Source organism: Oncorhynchus mykiss, chromosome 26 (assembly GCF_057628025.1).
Source record: "Oncorhynchus mykiss isolate SJ-2025 chromosome 26, ASM5762802v1, whole genome shotgun sequence".
In the NCBI taxonomy this organism is placed as follows: Eukaryota; Metazoa; Chordata; class Actinopteri; order Salmoniformes; family Salmonidae; genus Oncorhynchus; species Oncorhynchus mykiss.
The window spans coordinates 33,231,696-33,249,721 of NC_143047.1; the positions used below are offsets into that span (position 1 = coordinate 33,231,696).

The window sequence follows — 18,026 nt, forward strand, 5'->3', positions numbered from 1 at the left end:
TAGGTGTTAGTTACTTTACAAGCCAAGTCAAGTCCTTATAAATCGTGATTTAATTGGCATATTGGTGGCTGACCTCATCCTGACCCGCCGCTGTCTTGTGTCACCATCATAGTGTTTCCTTCAGGTTGTTGTAGTACTGCTGGAGAGTTAGTATGTGTTTACGCTACTCACAGCTAGTTAACTGTGGAATATGTTCCTTTAGATATACACTGAGTATACAAAACATTAAGAACACCTGCTGAATAGTAGGAAGGTGTTCCTAATGTTTGGTATACTCCGTGTATAATACTTAATGAGTGAAGGGAAAATGATGTTTTAGCACAGCATGGTTACAGACCATATGTATGTAGTGTCATTGTAACAACAAGGCGTTGAGGGTCCTTTGGAATGAACATTATTGGATGTGGTGGGGAATTTAATCTGATGGGAAAGTTTTCTGTACAACCCACAGATGGTGTTTCATAGATAGCGATAACACTCACACACATACATGAGTGCATCTGACCCTTGTCAATTTGATGAGTCAAATATTTTAATTGTACCTGTCTCACTCCCTATCAAATAAAGAGATATGCCAGAACTAGCAACAGAGCAAAATACTGCATGAAAGACAATGCTGTGTTTAGGTTATGTAAAGTTTATGTAAATAAGCCAGCTGCAGCATAATTTGCTATGTGACCTGATTTCTCTGGCTCTAAACAGCCCATTATTAACTTCCATGTTTGTCCTCACATCTGAAGTGTCAGCCGAATAGTTATTTAAAGGCCCAGTGGAGTCAAAAAACAACCTTCTGCACAACAACACTCCCCACTCTGAGCCAACTCCTGTGCTCTGTTGGGTGAGACTTTTGAGCTTTGAGTGGCATGTGTTCTTTCACCGAAGATGAAGAGTTTGAGCATTGCCCTGGACAGAACTGAATGCACGCTGCCAGTGGCGTGTATTCATGGGTGGCAAGGAAAGCCAGGCTTCCCCCAAAAACGGACCAAGAAAAATAAAACAAATCTTGAGTCTCTATGTGTTTCATAATTTTCGAAACAGCGCCCCTCTGTCTTGGTATATGTAGGCCCTCTATTTGATGCCCTCTGGTCCAAAAGAGTATGGCGATGTTGCTGCAAGCCAGCGAGCACCCTTGAATAAAAAAAAATCAAATAATAGCTAATCAGCATTGAGCTAAACTGAGTGAGCTCAACTGTGAATGGTCCTGGCATTCCAAAAAAGGGTCAAGGGAAGCCAGTTAGGATTTGGCTTCACTCCTATCAAATCGCATTGAGAGCATAGGTCATTGACAGAAACAACCTGAATTGTTGCACCTCCTTTTGATTCCCTCCAGCGGCTAGCTAGCTAAAATTGTCCCTTTCCTTTAGGCCTATACAGTATATCACGGTCGCAAGGCATATGAACCAACAGATTATAGAGCAAACAACACAATTATCACAACATATAGGTTGTAACCGCTACTGTCTGTTACACAAACATGTTCAATCATAGAGACATGTACAGATATCACGCTTGTTGTTGGCCGACTTTTTTGGAGAAGTTAGATTTTATTTGTCTCCACTATTGACTTAACGTTGTTTATGACCAGGCTCTTTGCAGGAAAGTAAGTTTGATGTGCGTCAGTGCACGCTGTTAACATTGCCATCAGCAGGTAACTTTCAGATAATGGTCCTTTTTCCAGTCTCATTCATCATCACTGTCCCGAGTGGGCTTCTCTGTGTGTGCATCCATCAGACTATACTGTCAACCAGAGAGTTCCCACTTCCAGCGATCTATTCAATATGAATAAACATAAAGGAAACTAACGTATAGAGAAGTAACACCATGTGTGTGTATCACATGGTATGTGTGAAACTCACTCCCCAGACTGAAGTAGCCCCACTTATGACGCGACTGGTAAGATGCTTCAGCAGAGCGGTCACGTACGTTTGCAAGGAAAGGTCCTGGGCTTGAGCCTAGGTATGAGCCGATTCAGGAGGAAGCGGTACTTGCTAGGCAAGCTGCGTGAGGTCCGTTACAGGTGGTGCGGTGACCCAGATCTGCAGTTTCGCTCAGATCAATGCTGGGGACTGTGGTTGCTGTAGAGTAAGTTGGGGGGTGAATGTCGAAACTCACTCCTTAGCCTGAAGTTGTGCCGCTGAGGAGCTTGCTTTTCAGTAGCGCGACTGGTAAGACGATTCAGGAGGGCGGACAGTGTGTTTGAAAGGCAGGCGCCAAATAGACCGAAATAACATTCTGTGTTGTAGAATGCAACACAATCTAGAGGAAAAAGAAACACACACCTATTTAGGCGAGGTGCTGGCTAGCAGAGTGGAAAACTTGAAAATAAAGGAGAGCCGCACTCTAAGAGCTCAGATGCCCAACGTTTCGACAGGCAAACTGTCTTCACCAGGGTATGAACGCAACACATTCATTATTAATGAGACATGGGCCCATCGGAGAAGAGAGAGGAGAGGAATCAGAGAGACAGCCTGGAGAAGTGAGGGATGGAGGGATGGAGGTGGAGATCAACCGCAGTGGGAGAGCCTGGGAGGATGGGTAAATTTTAGCTATTTAGGTATGTGGTGTTGTAAGGCAATCCACAACTATGAACTATGACAGCAATCCCACCTCCTGCCTTACAACACCTGTCTCTGCGTCACCGATTGCATTTATGTAATTAGCTGATATGACCTCACAGCCTAACAATGTCCTACGATTCAGTCCTATGTTTGAATCAGATACACACACCTTGGTGTGATAATATGTGAGAGCATGTGTTCCAAATGGCAACCTATTCTCTATACACTGCTCTACTTATGACCAGAGCCCATCAACAACAACTTGATTTACAACATGTTTTGCAAACACCAACTGTCAGGTTTGTGAGCCACTTTGGGTGGAACAGAATGGAAAAATTCAAACCTGCTACTTTTGTGTTATTTCAGGAAATACTGTAATAAAAGGGTTTGCTTTCCTCTAACCGAGTAATGTTGGTTACCTCACAACAATGCAAAGACACCCCAAAAAAGCCTGGAGTGACACCAATGCTTCTATGGAAAAACACCACAAGGGAAATAGTTAAATAACACACTTTTTATTCACTTGAAAACCATAAAATATTCTCTACAAGTTGAACTATTGTGATTATATAACTTTTATTCATCTTAATGAAGGTCGTGTAAATGTCTACTGCTCTAAGTAAATACTATGTATTAGATTAAACTAATGTACATACACTACTGTTTTGTTTCTGTCCGACCATATCTCCATTTGGCCTAAAAATGCTATTTCATTCTCAGTCCAGACAAGACTCAGCCCTCATGAATCCATGTACTTCATGACTAATATTATCGGTAGGTATTTTTTACTTCGTGAGTTTGTAGGAAATAACCCATAACATTATCGCACACAGCATTGCGCATCATCTGTATGCATGTGGATCATGAAATTATTGGAGCAAAGAGAGACCACTCAGACTGCTTTACAAAACAAGATAGAGCGCTGTTTATTCATAGCACAACTCATTTTTGGTTACAGAAACATCCAGTTGAAAATAAAATATTTCATAAGTTCAAAATAAGCCTTTTTGGGGACAATCTCTCAGAATGCAACCTGTCACTCTCCGGATAATCGTATATTGCAGTATCATAACAATATTCCTATATCACATATCGTTCTGATGTAACAGTTTTAGTTTGCCATCAACTTCTAACTTACATTCAGACCAATTCAATTCACAAGCACTTGAGCAGGTAAGAGTTGCAGAAAGCTCCGCGAGGACAGTCGCACATTTTGCCGATTCTCGCGCCCTTTCTCACTGCGCACTGCTCTCCAACGTCGCACTGAAAAAAAGAAGGTAGACAAAATAAGACCGTGTGTGACATTTTTGCCAACAGATGCAAAGGTCTGTGGGGCCATATCCACCTGTCACCACATCAGATCACATCATTCCCAAAACATGGCACATGAACGCATTTAGTGAAAGTTAAAATGTTGAAATGTAGTTTTACGCGCCAGTTTAGGCAATCAGTTTTTCGAAATATAGGTCGTTCCATGTTTAGAAGGTTCGTTCAAATTGTTAAATTTACCGTAGGGACTTGGCCGAATTTCTTTTCCCAGAATGGAAGTCTCTTGGTCTGCAGCTTTTTAAGAACGTCATGTAGTGCTCCAAGCTGTGGGAAATATTGACACATTAGAATGAGAAATCCTTCCAAAGCAGACCTTTCAAATAGACAAAAATCTAATGCTCATTAACCATTAAAGTCGCAGGTTTTACTTTTAGCCTAGATAGAAACTTACCAGTTGCTTTTCGTTGGTCAAATTCGGATCTTTGGGGTAGAAGTCTCTCACACTTCTTGTGTCGAAGTCCAGTTCGGAATCCGAGTAGTCAATTTCAGCACTAAGAACGATGGACAGCAACACCGCGCAAACCACCGCTCTGGTCCATAGCCTGGAGCTCTCCATGGTCCTAATGAGATTGCGCACAGTATAAGATATATTTCGTCTCCAAAAAGGTCCCGTTCTAATACTCCAGTTACCGCAATCCAAACACCTTTTATCTGTGTACCGCCGTGTCCGAAGTCTGTGACTTCCGTTGCGCCACCTTAACCATAGATTTTTCATGCGTAAGAGAGATGGCGTGGGTGAGTCATTACGTAAAGTTGGATGGCTTGTAATTGCTTAAAATTGTGGGCGCTCCTACAAGGCACAGATTACTCACTTTTTTTTCATTGACGACATGAGATGTTTTCTATGAGATGGTACAGTGCCTTCGGAAAGAATTCAGACCCCTTGACCTTTTCCACATTTTGTAACGTTACAGCCTTATTCTAAAATGGATTAAATTGTTTCACCCCTCATCAATCTACACACAATACACCATAATGACAAAGCAAAAACAGTTTTTTTTTTATGTTTGCTCATTTATTTAAAAAAAAAAAAATATCACATTTACATAAGTATTCAGACCCTTTACTCAGTACTTTGTTGAAGCACCTTTGGCAGGGATTACAGCCTCGAGTCTTCTTCGGTATGATGCTAAAAGCTTGGCACTCTGCAGATCCTCTAAAGCTCTGTCAGGTTGGATGGGGAGTGTTGCTGCACAGTTATTTTCCGTTCTCTTCATAGATGTTCGATCGGGTTCAAGGCCTTGGTTTTGCTGGGCCACTCAAGGACATTCAGAGACTTGTCCCGAAGCCACTCCTGCATTGCCTTTGCTGTGTGCTTAGGGTCATTGTCTTGTTGGAAAGTGAGCCTTCGCCCCAGTCTGAGGTCCTGAGCGCTCTGCAACAGGTTTTCATCAAGGATCTCTCTGTACTTTGCTCCGTTCATCTTTGCCTCGTTCCTGACTAGTCTCCCGGTCCCTGCCGCTGAAAAACATCCTCACGGCATGATGCTGCCACCACCATGCTTCACCATAGGGATGGTGCCAGGTTTCCTCCAGACGTGACACTTGGCATTCAGGCCAAAGAGTTCAATCTTGGTTTCATCAGACCAGAGAATCTTGTTTATCTTGGTCTGAGAGTCTTTAGGTGGCTTTTGGCAAACTCCAAGCGGGCTGTCATGTGCCTTTTACTGAGGAGTGGCTTTCGTCTGGCCACTCTACCATAAAGGCCTGATTGGTGGAGTGCTGCAGAGATGGTTGTCCTTCTGGAAGATTCTCCCATCTCCACAGAGGAACTCTAGAGCTCTGTCAGAGCAACCATCGGGTTCTTGGTCACCTCCCTAACGAATGCCCTTCTCCCTCAATTGCTCAGTTTGGCTGGGTGGCCAGCTCTAGGAAGAGTCTTGGTGGTTCAAAACTTATTCCATTTAAGAATGATGGAGGCCACTGTGTTCTTGGGGACCTTCAATGCTACAGAAATGTTTTTGTACCCTTCCCCAGAGCTGTGCCTCGACATAATCCTGTCTCGGAGCTCTACAGACAATTCCTTCGACCTCATGGCTTGGTTTTTTGCTCTGGCATGCACTGCCATCTGTGGGACCTTATATAGACAGGTGTGTGCCTTTTCAAATCATGTCCAATCAATTGAATTTACCACAGGTGGACTCCAATCAAGTTGTAGAAACATCTCAAGGATGATCAATGGAAACAGGATGCACCTGAGCTCAATTTCGAGTCTCATAGCAAAGGATCTGAATACTTATGTAAATAAGGTATTTCTGTTTTTTTTATTTTTAATGCATTTGCAAAAATGTCTAAAAACCTATTTTCGCTTCGTCATTATGGAGCATTGTGTGTACATTGCTGAGATGTTTTTATTTCATTTATCCATTGTAGAATAAGGCTCAACAAAATGTGGAAAAGGCCAAGAGGTCTGAATACTTTCCGAAGCCACTGTTTGTACCAGAAAGACCACCCCCATATTCATGTTGGACGGGATGACGAGGTACATTTGGAGAGGGGTCATTTGTTGGCAGAGGAAAGACGGAAGAAAAAGCATGGCGCTTGCAACGCCAGGGTTGAGAGTTCGAATCTCACGCAGGACCAGTACAAAACGTATGTACTCACAACTGTAAGTCGCCCTAAATAATAGCGTCTGCTAAAGTACGTAAATAGTTACGCTATATCAGTGTAGGTGATTTTATCAAATGATTACACCAGTTTTATAGTGTATTTTGGACACATTACAGATTACACGTGAAAAAAAAATGTAGGACCATAGTTTTAATTACCTCTGGTGCCAGGTGCTGTAAGTTTATGTCACATTTTCTCGCCAAATAATCATGGCATTCAGAAATCATCTTACGGCAAATATGTGACCCTGTCTTTGTGTGTCACCTCTCCCCTCGTTCTGTGAAGAAACTTGGTTGGGAAACAGACTGAACTGGTCAGAACTGCACATGACGCACTAGCCTACTCATCTTTAACCATTCTGGTGCATTAAGACAATTAACCACAACACAAGCATGGTTATCGTGTAGAGATGATCATTAGAAATATTGACACAGATCACAGACGGATATACTGTGTTGCTGTCTTGCTGTTACATTATGTTTTGTTCTTGATCATCTCGGTTTCTGACGGCAGCATCAAGTGTCTCCGGGTTCGGAGCTGGCTATTCACGAAACATCCGAGACATCTCTTTTGATCTCTTATTTCCGCGATATCCCAGTTTCCTGTCTGTCAGCCCGAGACGGAGATGAGGACTAGAGCGCTTTGATTGCGCTGGGGCTGCTGCGCGTTTGTGTGAGTCACCACTCCATTTTCCAATTACCGACTTAGACGCCGATAGGCCTATTAAAACATTTTTATTCACAGCAGATAAAAAAACATGTTTATTAGCAGTGGTGGAAACGTACCCAATTTGTCATGGGCAACTTTGTCTCAAGTAAAAGTGAAAGTCACCCAGTGAAATGCCACTTGAGTAAAAGTCTAAAAGTATCTGGTTTTAAATGTACTTAAGTAAAGTGGTGGAAAAAGTACACAATTGTCATACTTGAGTAAAAGTTTTTAAAAAAGAGAAAAAAGTAAATGATATTGGCTACATCAAATGTTTTAAATAAGCAAACCAGTTGGCACAATATTCTTGTTGTTTAAAAAAAAATCAGGGGCAGTCGGGTGCAGGTTTCTTACCGTTCCACTCAAGCCAATTTCAATAATTAATTTGTTATTATTTTTGATCGGTTTGCTTTGCTTTTATTGAACGTAGGCCTACACAAAGATGTCTGCATTTGTGTTGAGTTGTGATGTATTGCATTGTGTTGTTGCCATGGTCTTATTCAACAACAAATCAGCTGCTAGGAGAGCTTCTCCTCTCATTCATATATTTCCTAACTAGACCCAACAACAAAGCACCAATTAACCTACAAATGGAGGGTCAAGGAAATTAAGCTTTTTATTGATCATGGAGGCAGCCAAAGCCAACCCACATTCTGGGATATTCAGATAATTAGAACCAGATTTCTGTCTAGACCAAATAAATCAACCTTGGTGGTATACATAGGGCCTACTTCAATCCATCAATGTAGAAGGCGTCAGGTACTGACTGCAAAACTTAGTCTGGCTCTACTTTTTAGTGCAACAACAGTAGTTACTCCATATATGCTTTTTTAAATCTACAATTGAATGGGAAAGTTTCATTAGACAAGACTCCAATATTTGTATTGATCTGTCACACATAAAACACAAAAATTCCAACAAACAGAACAAACACAACAAACACAGTCAACACCACACAATGTCATATAAAGAGCTCCAGACCATGATATTGATTGATTGATTTTATTTTATGTTTGTTTGTGTTTAGGAGTGCAATAGGGAGGAGACAAGTGAAAATACAGTAGAAAAGTACAAGAGAGAGACAGGATCCAGGTTAAATGTTATCCAACTTGTTTGCCCTGAGTGAGGGATTCTGTTATGAAGGCACACTTCCTTTCTCAGCTCTTCTAAGAGACATCAAATCAAATCAAATCAAAATTATTTATATAGCCCTTCGTACATCAGCTGATATCTCAAAGTGCTGTACAGAAACCCAGCCTAAAACCCCAAACAGCAAGCAATGCAGGTGTAGAAGCACGGTGGCTAGGAAAAACTCCCTAGAAAGGCCAAAACCTAGGAAGAAACCTAGAGAGGAACCAGGCTATGTGGGGTGGCCAGTCCTCTTCTGGCTGTGCCGGGTGGAGATTATAACAGAACATGGCCAAGATGTTCAAATGTTCATAAATGACCAGCATGGTCAAATAATAATAATCACAGGCAGAACAGTTGAAACTGGAGCAGCAGCATGGCCAGGTGGACTGGGGACAGCAAGGAGTCATCATGCCCGGTAGTCCTGAGGCATGGTCCTAGGGCTCAGGGCCTCAGAGAGAGAGAAAGAAAGAGAGAAAGAGAGAATTAGAGAGAGCATACTTAAATTCACACAGGACACCGGATAAGACAGGAGAAGTACTCCAGATATAACAAACTGACCCTAGCCCCCCGACACATAAACTACTGCAGCATAAATACTGGAGGCTGAGACAGGAGGGGTCAGGAGACACTGTGGCCCCATCCGATGACACCCCCGGACAGGGCCAAACAGGAAGGATATAACCCCACCCACTTTGCCAAAGCACAGCCCCCACACCACTAGCCATGCATCTACACTGCAGCTGTCATCCACACGAAGAACACTATATACTGTATATTTACTGAACAAAAATATAAACGCAAAATGTGAAGTGTTTGTCCCATGTTTCATGAGCTGAAATAAAAGATCCCAGATATTTTCCATATGCACAAAAAGCTTATTTCTCTCTAATCTGGTGCACACATTTGTTTACATCTCTGTTTGTGAGCATTTCTCCTTTGCCAAGATTATCCATCCATCTGACAGGTGTGGCATATCAAAGGCTGATTAAACAGCGTGATCATTACACAGGCGCACCTTTTGCAGGGGACAATAAAAGTACCACGGATGTCTCAAGTTTTGAAGGAGCGTGCAATTGGCATGATGACTGCAGGAATGTCCACCAGAGCTGTTGCCAGAGAATTGAATGTTCATTTCTCTACCATAAGCTGGCTCCAACGTCGTTTTAGAGCCTCCACATCCGGCTTCTTTATCTGAGACCAGCCACCCAGACAGCTGATGAAACTAGGCAGTATTTTTGTGTGTAATAAAGTCCTTTTGTGGTGAAAACTAATTCTGATTTGCTGGGCCTGGCTCCCCAGTGGGTGGGCCTGGCTCCCAAGTGGGTGGGCATTTGCCCTCCCAGGCCTATCCGTGGCTTTGCCCCTGCCCTGTGAAATCCATAGATTAGGGCATAATTCATTAATTTCAATTGACTGATTTCCTTATATAAACTGCAACTCAGTAAGATGGTTGAAATTGTTCCATGTTGCGTTTACTGTTTTTCAGTATATATATATAGCTACATCTGTTCTTCATGCACACATTCCAGATAGAACTGCAGCCAAGTTGGAGGGTGAAGTTGCCCTAGAAACTGATCTTGGTCAGCTTTCCATTTCCTCACTAATGGTTAAGGTTAAGATTGGTGGAGTGGACACTGGATCTGTACCTAGGGGAAACTTCACCCTGGAGCCAGTTACAATCCACATTCATAGTCCACATTTTGCTGACCTGACAGAAAAGTTGTTAATTTTCCACTAATCCAAAACTTGTAATGAAATCCAAAACTTTCCAGGTTTCCAACACCCAGCAATAATTATGTTTGTTGCAGATACTAAATTAAAAGGCCATAACAATTGTTTGTGTGTGTGTGTTACAGCCTGTGGTGTGAGTGTGTGTGTGTGTGTGTGTGTGTGTGTGTGTGTGTGTGTGTGTGTGTGTGTGTGTGTGCGTGCATGTGTGTATTACTGCTTGTGTGAGTGTGTGTTACTGCCTGTGTGTGTTATTGCCTGCTTGTGTATCAATGTTGCCTTCCTGTCTTTGAAGAAAATTCCTAGCTGAAAGGCGCTGCTGTTGTGTAGGAGATCTCATCCTTCATTATTTCCTCCCTTAATTATCCCTTCCTCCCCTCTTCCTCCCCTCTTCCTTCTCTCTTCCTCCCCTCTTCCTTCCATCTTCCTCCTTTCTTCATTCTTTCTTCCTCCCCTCTTCCTTCCATCTTCCTCCCCTCTTTTTCCTTTCTTCATTCTCTCTTCCTCCCCTCTTCCTTCTCTCTTCCTCCCCTCTTCCTTCCATCTTCCTCCCCTCTTTTTCTCTTCTTCATTCTCTCTTCCTCCCCTCTTCCTTCCATCTCCCTCCCCTCTTCTTCCCCTCTTCTTCCCCTCTTCCTCCCCTCTTCCTCCCCTCTTCCTCCTCTCTTCATCCCATCTTCCTCCTTTCTCCCTAATAAGATCCCACTTCTGCTGTTGTTTGTCTTATCGAGACTCCCAAATCCTCCCTTTGTAGCCTTTCTCCCCTGTGTGTGCGTGTGCTTGCGTGTGTGTGTGCTTGCGTGTGTGTGTGTGTGCATGTGTGTGTGTGCATGCATGCGTGCATGTTTGTGTGTGGGTTTCAGTAGGGTCTAATTATCAAGCCAAAAAGGACTTTGCGATGCTGCCATTGATTCTACGTGGGAGTGGATGATTACGTCCTTCTCACCTCAGATATTTAAATGTTGTTTACTCTCTCACAGTAGAGGGCAATCATAAGATCTGGGCTCAAATGAACACAAAGAAGATGGCTGAATCCCAACTGGCAGCCTATTCCCTATATGGCTTTGCTCAAAAGTAGAGCACTATATATACAGTATAGGGAATGTGGTGCCATTTGGGACGCAGAGGAGAAGACAGCATCCTGCTCTGCACCCAGCTGCTGCGTCATGGCAGAGGGAGTTGGAACAAAGCTACAAATCTTGTCTTTCGTGGGAATAAACTTGGACTTGCGCCTCACGTCTTTCTTGAGAAGGTTCACTGTATGCTCACACACACACACACACGCGCGCACACGCACGCGCACGCACACACACACACAAAGACACACACACACACACACACGCACACGCACACGCACACACACACACACACACACACTTCTTTATCTGGATCCCCATCAGCTGATGCCGGGGTCCAATTCGTCTCTGATCTGTGAGTTGAGTTTTTAGTTCAGTTTAGTTTTATGTAGTATATGGCAGCTAAAAGCAGAGTTGCCAAAGTTACAACTTGTTTGGAAAGCTCTGGGAAAAGTAGACTTTCAATATGTAAGAAAGTTAGACTGTCTCCTCTATAACCTTCCTGTCTATTTCTGTGGAACCTCTTGAGCTTTGCTGTGGTGAAGCTGTGATTACCTGCACCACCAAGTCAAATCTGCTCTATCCTCATCTCTTCTCCATCTCCTCTCCTCTCCTTCATCTGCACTGATTGGAAAATACTTGGCAGGTGAAAACAATATGGTGGCTGCTCATCATTAGGCTGGCTTGCACCTGGTCAGTCCTTTCAGATAAGAGCAATCAAGGAGAGGAGATGAGGATAGAAGCGGTTATGGAGCGGGCCAAGAGCTTCAAGTTCCTTGGCATCCACATCACTAAGGACTTAACATGGTCCACACACACCCACACAGTCGTGAAGAGACCTGTTTGAACTTGTTATCAGTATAAAAGACACCTGTCCACAACCTCAAACAGTCACACTCCAAACTCCGCTATGGCCAAGACCAAAGAGCTGTCAAAGGACACCAGAAACAAAATTGTAGACCTGCACCAGGCTGGGAAGACTGAATCTGCAATAGGTAAGCAGCTTGGTTTGAAGAAATCAACTGTGGGAGCAATTATTAGGAAATGGAAGACATACAAGACCACTGATAATCTCCCTCGATCTGGGGCTCCACGCAAGATCTCACCCTGTGATCACAAGAACGGTGAGCAAAAATCCCAGAACCACACGGGGGGACCTAGTGAATGACCTGCAGAGAGCTGGGACCAAAGTAACAAAGCCTACCATCAGTAACACACTATGCCGCCAGGGACTCAAATCCTGCAGTGCCAGACGTGTCCCCCTGCTTAAGCCAGTACATGTCCAGGCCCGTCTGAAGTTTGCTAGAGAGCATTTGGATGATCCAGAAGAAGATTGGAAGAATGTCATATGGTCAGATGAAACCAAAATATAACTTTTTGGTAAAAACTCAACTCGCCGTGTTTAGAGGACAATGAATGGGGCCATGTATCGTGAGATTTTGAGTGAAAACCTCCTTCCATCAGCAAGGGCATTGAAGATGAAACGTGGCTGGGTCTTTCAGCATGACAGTGAACCAAAACACACCGCCCGGGCAACGAAGGAGTGGCTTCGTAAGAAGCATTTCAAGGTCCTGGAGTGGCCTAGCCAGTCTCCAGATCTCAACCCCATAGAAAATCTTTGGAGGGAGTTGAAAGTCCATGTTGCCCAGCAACAGCCCCAAAACATCACTGCTCTAGAGGAGATCTACATGGAGGAATGGGCCAAAATACCAGCAACAGTGTGTGAAAACCTTGTGAAGACTTACAGAAAACATTTGACCTCTGTCATTGCCAACAAAGGGTATATAACAAAGTATTGAGATAAACTTTTGTTTTTGACCAAATACTTATTTTCCACCATCATTTGCAAATAAATTCATAAAAAATCCTACAATGTGATTTTCTGGATTTTTTTTCTCATTTTGTCTGTCATAGTTGAAGTGTACCTATGATGAAAATTACAGGCCTCTCTCATCTTTTTAAGTGGGAGAACTTGTACAATTGGTGGCTGACTAAATACTTTTTTGCCCCACTGTAGGTGGAGAGAGGAAAGAGAAAGGTGGAGAAAGGAGGGAGGGAGAAAAAGAAGGGGAGAGGTGGAGAGAGAAACAACATTAGTCTTATCAAGAGAGGAGAAGTGATCTCTGTCCAGTGCTATAATTACAGCTGGCCAATGCCACTGTCACCTACATGCTTCGTTAGTACAGGGCCCATCACTGCCACAACACGCTTTAATGGACCCTGATGTAGGAGAGGGAGGAGGAGGACACGAGGGCAAGGTGAAGCTGCTCCTCAGGTCGGTAAATTGTTCTGTGTCTGTGATCTTAACTTTTTCTCTTCCTCTCTATCTCTCTCTCGCTCTCTGTCTGTCTTTTCTCTCCTCGTATCTCTCTCCTCGTCTGTCATTCTGTCTTTGTCTCTCTTTCTCTGTCGTGCTCTGTCTCACTCTCTCCTTTCTCTCTCCCTCCCGTTCTCTCTCCCGTTCTCTCTCCCGTCCTCTATCTCCAATTTTAATGTCTTCAGGCCTCTAATTTCTTCAAGGTTTTTTTTGTCAATGAGAGTGCCAATCAACACACACACACACACACACACACACACACACACACACACACACACACACACACACACACACACACACACACACACACACACACACAGGTTTTGTGTTGATACCAGCTGTGACTGACACCTAATTGGTAGATAGCAAGTGAGACAAGAGAAGCCATGTCCAAATCAAATCAAATCAAATTGTATTTGTCACATACACATGGTTAACAGACGTTAATGCGAGTGTAGTGAAATGCTTGTGCTTCTAGTTCCGACAGTGCAGTATTATCTAACAAGTAATCTAATGATTTCACAACAACTACCTTATACACACAATTGTAAAGGAATTAATACATATATGTACATATAAATATATGGATGAGCGATGGCTGAACGGCATAGGCAAGATGCAGTATATGGTATAGAGTACAGTATATACATATGAGATGAGTAATGTAGGGTATGTAAACATTATATAAAGTGGCATTGTTTAAAGTGACTAGTGATACATTTATTACATCCAATTTTGAATTATGAAGTGGCTCGAGATTTGACTCAGAATGTTGGCAGCAGCCACTCAATGTTAGTGACGGCTGTTTGAGATAGAAGCTGGCTGTTTGAGATAGAAGCTGTTTTTCAGTCTCTCGGGCCCAGCTTTGATGCACCTGTACAGACCTCGCCTTCTGGATGATAGCGAGGTGAACAGGCAGTGACTGGGGTGTTTGTTGTCCTTGATGATCTTTTTGGCCTTCCTGTGACATCGGGTGGTGTAGGTGTCCTGGAGGGCAGGTAGTTTGCCCCGGGTGATGCGTTGAGCAGACCTCACAACCCTCTGGAGAGCCTTACATTTGTGGGCGACAGGATGCTCTCGATTGTGCATCTGTAAAATTTTGTGAGTGTTTTTGGTGACAAGCCAAATTTCTTCAGCCTCCTGAGGCACTGTTGCGCCTTCTTCACCACGCTGTCTGTGTGGGTGGATTTCAGTTTGTCCGTGATGTGTACGCTGAGGAACTTAAAATCTTCCACCTTCTCCACTACTGTCCCGTCAATGTGGATGGGGGGCTGCTCCCTCTGCTGTTTCCTGAAGTCCACGATCTCCTTTGTTTTGGTGACTTGAGTGTGAGGTTATTTTCCTGACACCACACTCCGAGGGCCCTCACCTCCTCCCTGTAGGACGTCTCGTTGTTGTTGGTAATCAAGCCTACCACTGTAGTCTGCAAACTTGATGATTGAATTGGAGGCGTGCATGGCCACGCAGTCATGGGTGAACAGGGAGTACAGGAGAGGGCTGAGAACGTACCCTTGTGGGGCCCCAGTGTTGAGGATCAGAGGGGGTTGTTTCCCACCCACCTGGGGGCATCCCCCTGAGCTGCATGCAACTGGAGCTCAGCATGTTAAATGCTGAGCTCCAGTTGATGAACAGCATTCTTACATAGGTAGTCCTGTTGTCCAGATGGGTTAGGTCAGTGTGCAGTGCGATTGCGATTGCATCGTCTGTGGACCTAATGGGGCGGTAAGCAAATTGAAGTGGGTCTAGGGTGTCAGGTAGGGCGGAGGTGATATGATCCTTGACTAGTTTCTCAAAGCACTTCATGATGACGGAAGTGAGTGCTACGGGCGATAGTCGTTTAGCTCAGTTACCTTAACTTTCTTGGGAACAGGAACAATGGTGGCCCTCTTGAAGCATGTGGGAACAGCAGACTAGGATAGGGATTGATTTAATATGTCCGTAAACACACCAGCCAGCTGGTCTGCGCATGCTCTTAGCATGCGGCTAGGGATGTCGTCTGGGACGGGCGTGTCTTGCGAGGGTTAACACGTTTAAATGTTTTACTCACGTTGGCTGCGGTGAAGGAGAGCCCGCAGGTTTTGGTAGCGGGCTGTGTTGGTGGCACTGTATTGTCCCCAAAGTGAGCAAATAAGCTATTTAGTTTGTCTGGGAGCAAGACATTGGGGTCCATGACGGGGCTGGTTTTCTTTTTGTAGTCCATGATTGACTGTAGACCTTGCCACATACTTCTTGTGTCTGAGCCGTTGAATTGTGACTCTACTTTGTCTATATACTGATGCTTAGCTTGTTTGATTGCCTTGCGGAGGGAATAGCTACACTGTTTGTATTCGGTCATGTTTCCGGTCACCTTGCCCTGATTAAAAGCAGTGGTTTGTCCTTTCAATTTTGCATGAATGCTGCCATCCATCCACGGTTTCTGGTTGGGAAGGTTTTAATAGTCGCTGTGGGTACAACATCACCGATGCACTTGCTAATAGACTCGCTCACCGAATCAGCGTATACATCATTGTTGTTGTTCGACGCTATCCGGAACATATCCCAGTCGACGTGATCGAAGTAATCTTGAAGCATGGAATCAGATTGGTCGGACCAGCGTTGAACAGACCTGAGCACGGGCGTTTCCTGTTTTAGTTTCTGTCTATAGGCTGGGAGCAACAAAAGTGAGTTGTGGTTAGATTTGCCCGAAAGGAGGGCAAGGGAGGGCTTTGTATGCATCGCGGGAATTTAGAGTAACAATAATCCAGGATTTTGCCAGCCCGGGTCGCACATTTGATATACTGATCACATTTAGGGAGGCTTGTTTTCAGATTAGCCTTGTTAAAATCCCCAGCTGCAATGAATGCAGCCTTGGGATATGTGGTTTCCAGTTTACATAGAGTCCAATGAAGTTCTTTCAGGGCAGTGGAGGTGTGGGAGGGGATATACACCACTGTGATTATAATCGAAGAGAATTCTCTTGGTAGATAATGCGGTCGGCATTTGATTGTAAGGAATTCTAGGTCAGGTGAACAAAAGGACTTGAATTCCTGTATGTTGTTATGATCATACCATGACTCGTTAATCATAAGGCATACACCCTCGCCCTTCTTCTTACCAGAGAGATGTTTGTTTCTGTCGGCGCGATGCGTGAAGAAACCAGGTGGCTGTACCGACTCTGATAACGTATCCTGAGTGAGCCATGTTTCCGTAAAGCAGAGAATGTTGCAATCTCTGATGTCTCTCTGGAAGGCAACCCTTGCTCGGATTTCGTCTACCTTGTTGTCAAGAGACTGGACGTTGGCGAGTAGTATACTCGGTACCGGTGGGCGATGTGCCTGTCTACGGAGCCTGACCAGAAGACGGCTCCATCTGCCCCTTCTGCGGCGCCGTTGTTTTGGGTCGCCTGCTGGGATCCGATCCATTGTCCTGGGTGGTGGACCAAACGGAGGATCCTCTTCGGGAAAGTCGTATTCCTGGTCATAATGTTGGTAAGTTGACGCTGCTCTTATATCCAATAGTTCCTCCTGTATGTAATAAGACTTAAGATTTCCTGGGGTAACAATGTAAGAAATAATATATATGACAAAATACGGCATAGTTTCCTAAGAATGTGATGCGAGGCGGCCATCTCTGTTGGTACCGGATGTAGTGCAGATAGATTAGTGCAGATATATGCACTAATGACGACTATGTTGGCATGCTCACATGGACAGCCAACAATTTCCTTTTCCAGAATGGGATGGCAAATTACTCAGACATCTGCAATAACTACAGCCTGGTGTCTGTGTGTATTATTTTCTGAGTAGTTGTCATGTCTATTGTGTTCTGAATGAATGAATCATAGGAGTAACTGCCCTGTTGTCTTAGTGCCAGTTTGAGCTGTGATTTAGACAGTGTTTTAAGGATCATCCCCCTCCTCTCTGTCTCTCTCTCTCTGTCTCTTTCTCTCTCTGTCTCTCTGTCTCTCTCTGTCTCTTTCTCTCTCTGTCTCTCTTTCTCTCTCTGTCTCTCTCTGTCACTGTCTCTCTGTCTCTCTGTCTCTTTCTCTCTCTGTCTCTCTCACTTTCTCTTGCTTTCTCTCACTCTCTACACATAGAAAACAAAGCAGTGTATAGTTTCTGTGACTGCAGCGGAATGGTCTCTCGGGTCCTCCTCTTCTTTCTGATGACGTGGATGTTGATTAAGGTAGCCCTCCACACCTCCTCTTCTTTCTGATGACGTGGATGTTGATTAAGGTAGCCCTCCACACCTCCTCTTCTTTCTGATGACGTGGATGTTGATTAAGGTAGCCCTCCACAACTCCTCTTCTTTCTGATGACGTGGATGTTGATTAAGGTAGCCCTCCACACCTCCCCTTCTTTCTGATGACGTGTTATGTTGATTAAGGTAGCCCTCCACACCTCCCCTTCTTTCTGATGACGTGGATGTTGATTAAGGTAGCCCTCCACACCTCCTCTTCTTTCTGATGACGTGGATGTTGATTAAGGTAGCCCTCCACAACTCCTCTTCTTTCTGATGACGTGGATGTTGATTAAGGTAGCCCTCCACACCTCCTCTTCTTTCTGATGACGTGGATGTTGATTAAGGTAGCCCT

General features: G+C 44.1%; 1 protein-coding gene across 1 annotated transcript; it reads right to left on the reverse strand.

The window, feature by feature from the left end:
* Nucleotides 1-3,459: 3,459 nt before the first annotated feature.
* LOC110506841 (cocaine- and amphetamine-regulated transcript protein) lies at nucleotides 3,460-4,594 on the reverse strand. Its single transcript, XM_021586700.3, has 3 exons — nucleotides 4,279-4,594; nucleotides 4,068-4,151; nucleotides 3,460-3,821 (listed from the first exon to the last, which is right to left on the reverse strand). Exons 1-3 carry the CDS (start codon nucleotides 4,441-4,443, stop codon nucleotides 3,714-3,716), a joined length of 357 nt encoding a protein of 118 aa, XP_021442375.2. The 5' UTR covers nucleotides 4,444-4,594; the 3' UTR covers nucleotides 3,460-3,713.
* Nucleotides 4,595-18,026: the final 13,432 nt, after the last annotated feature.

Bases quoted from the DNA above. Each gene is read 5' to 3' on its own strand.
- LOC110506841 (XM_021586700.3), bottom strand. From the start codon at position 4,443: ATGGAGAGCTCCAGGCTATGGACCAGAGCGGTGGTTTGCGCGGTGTTG. The intron at 4,152-4,278 runs GTAAGTTTCTAT...TATTTCCCACAG, and splicing joins TGACCAACGAAAAGCAACTG to CTTGGAGCACTACATGACGT. The intron at 3,822-4,067 runs GTAAATTTAACA...TCTTTTTTTCAG, and splicing joins AATTCGGCCAAGTCCCTACG to TGCGACGTTGGAGAGCAGTG.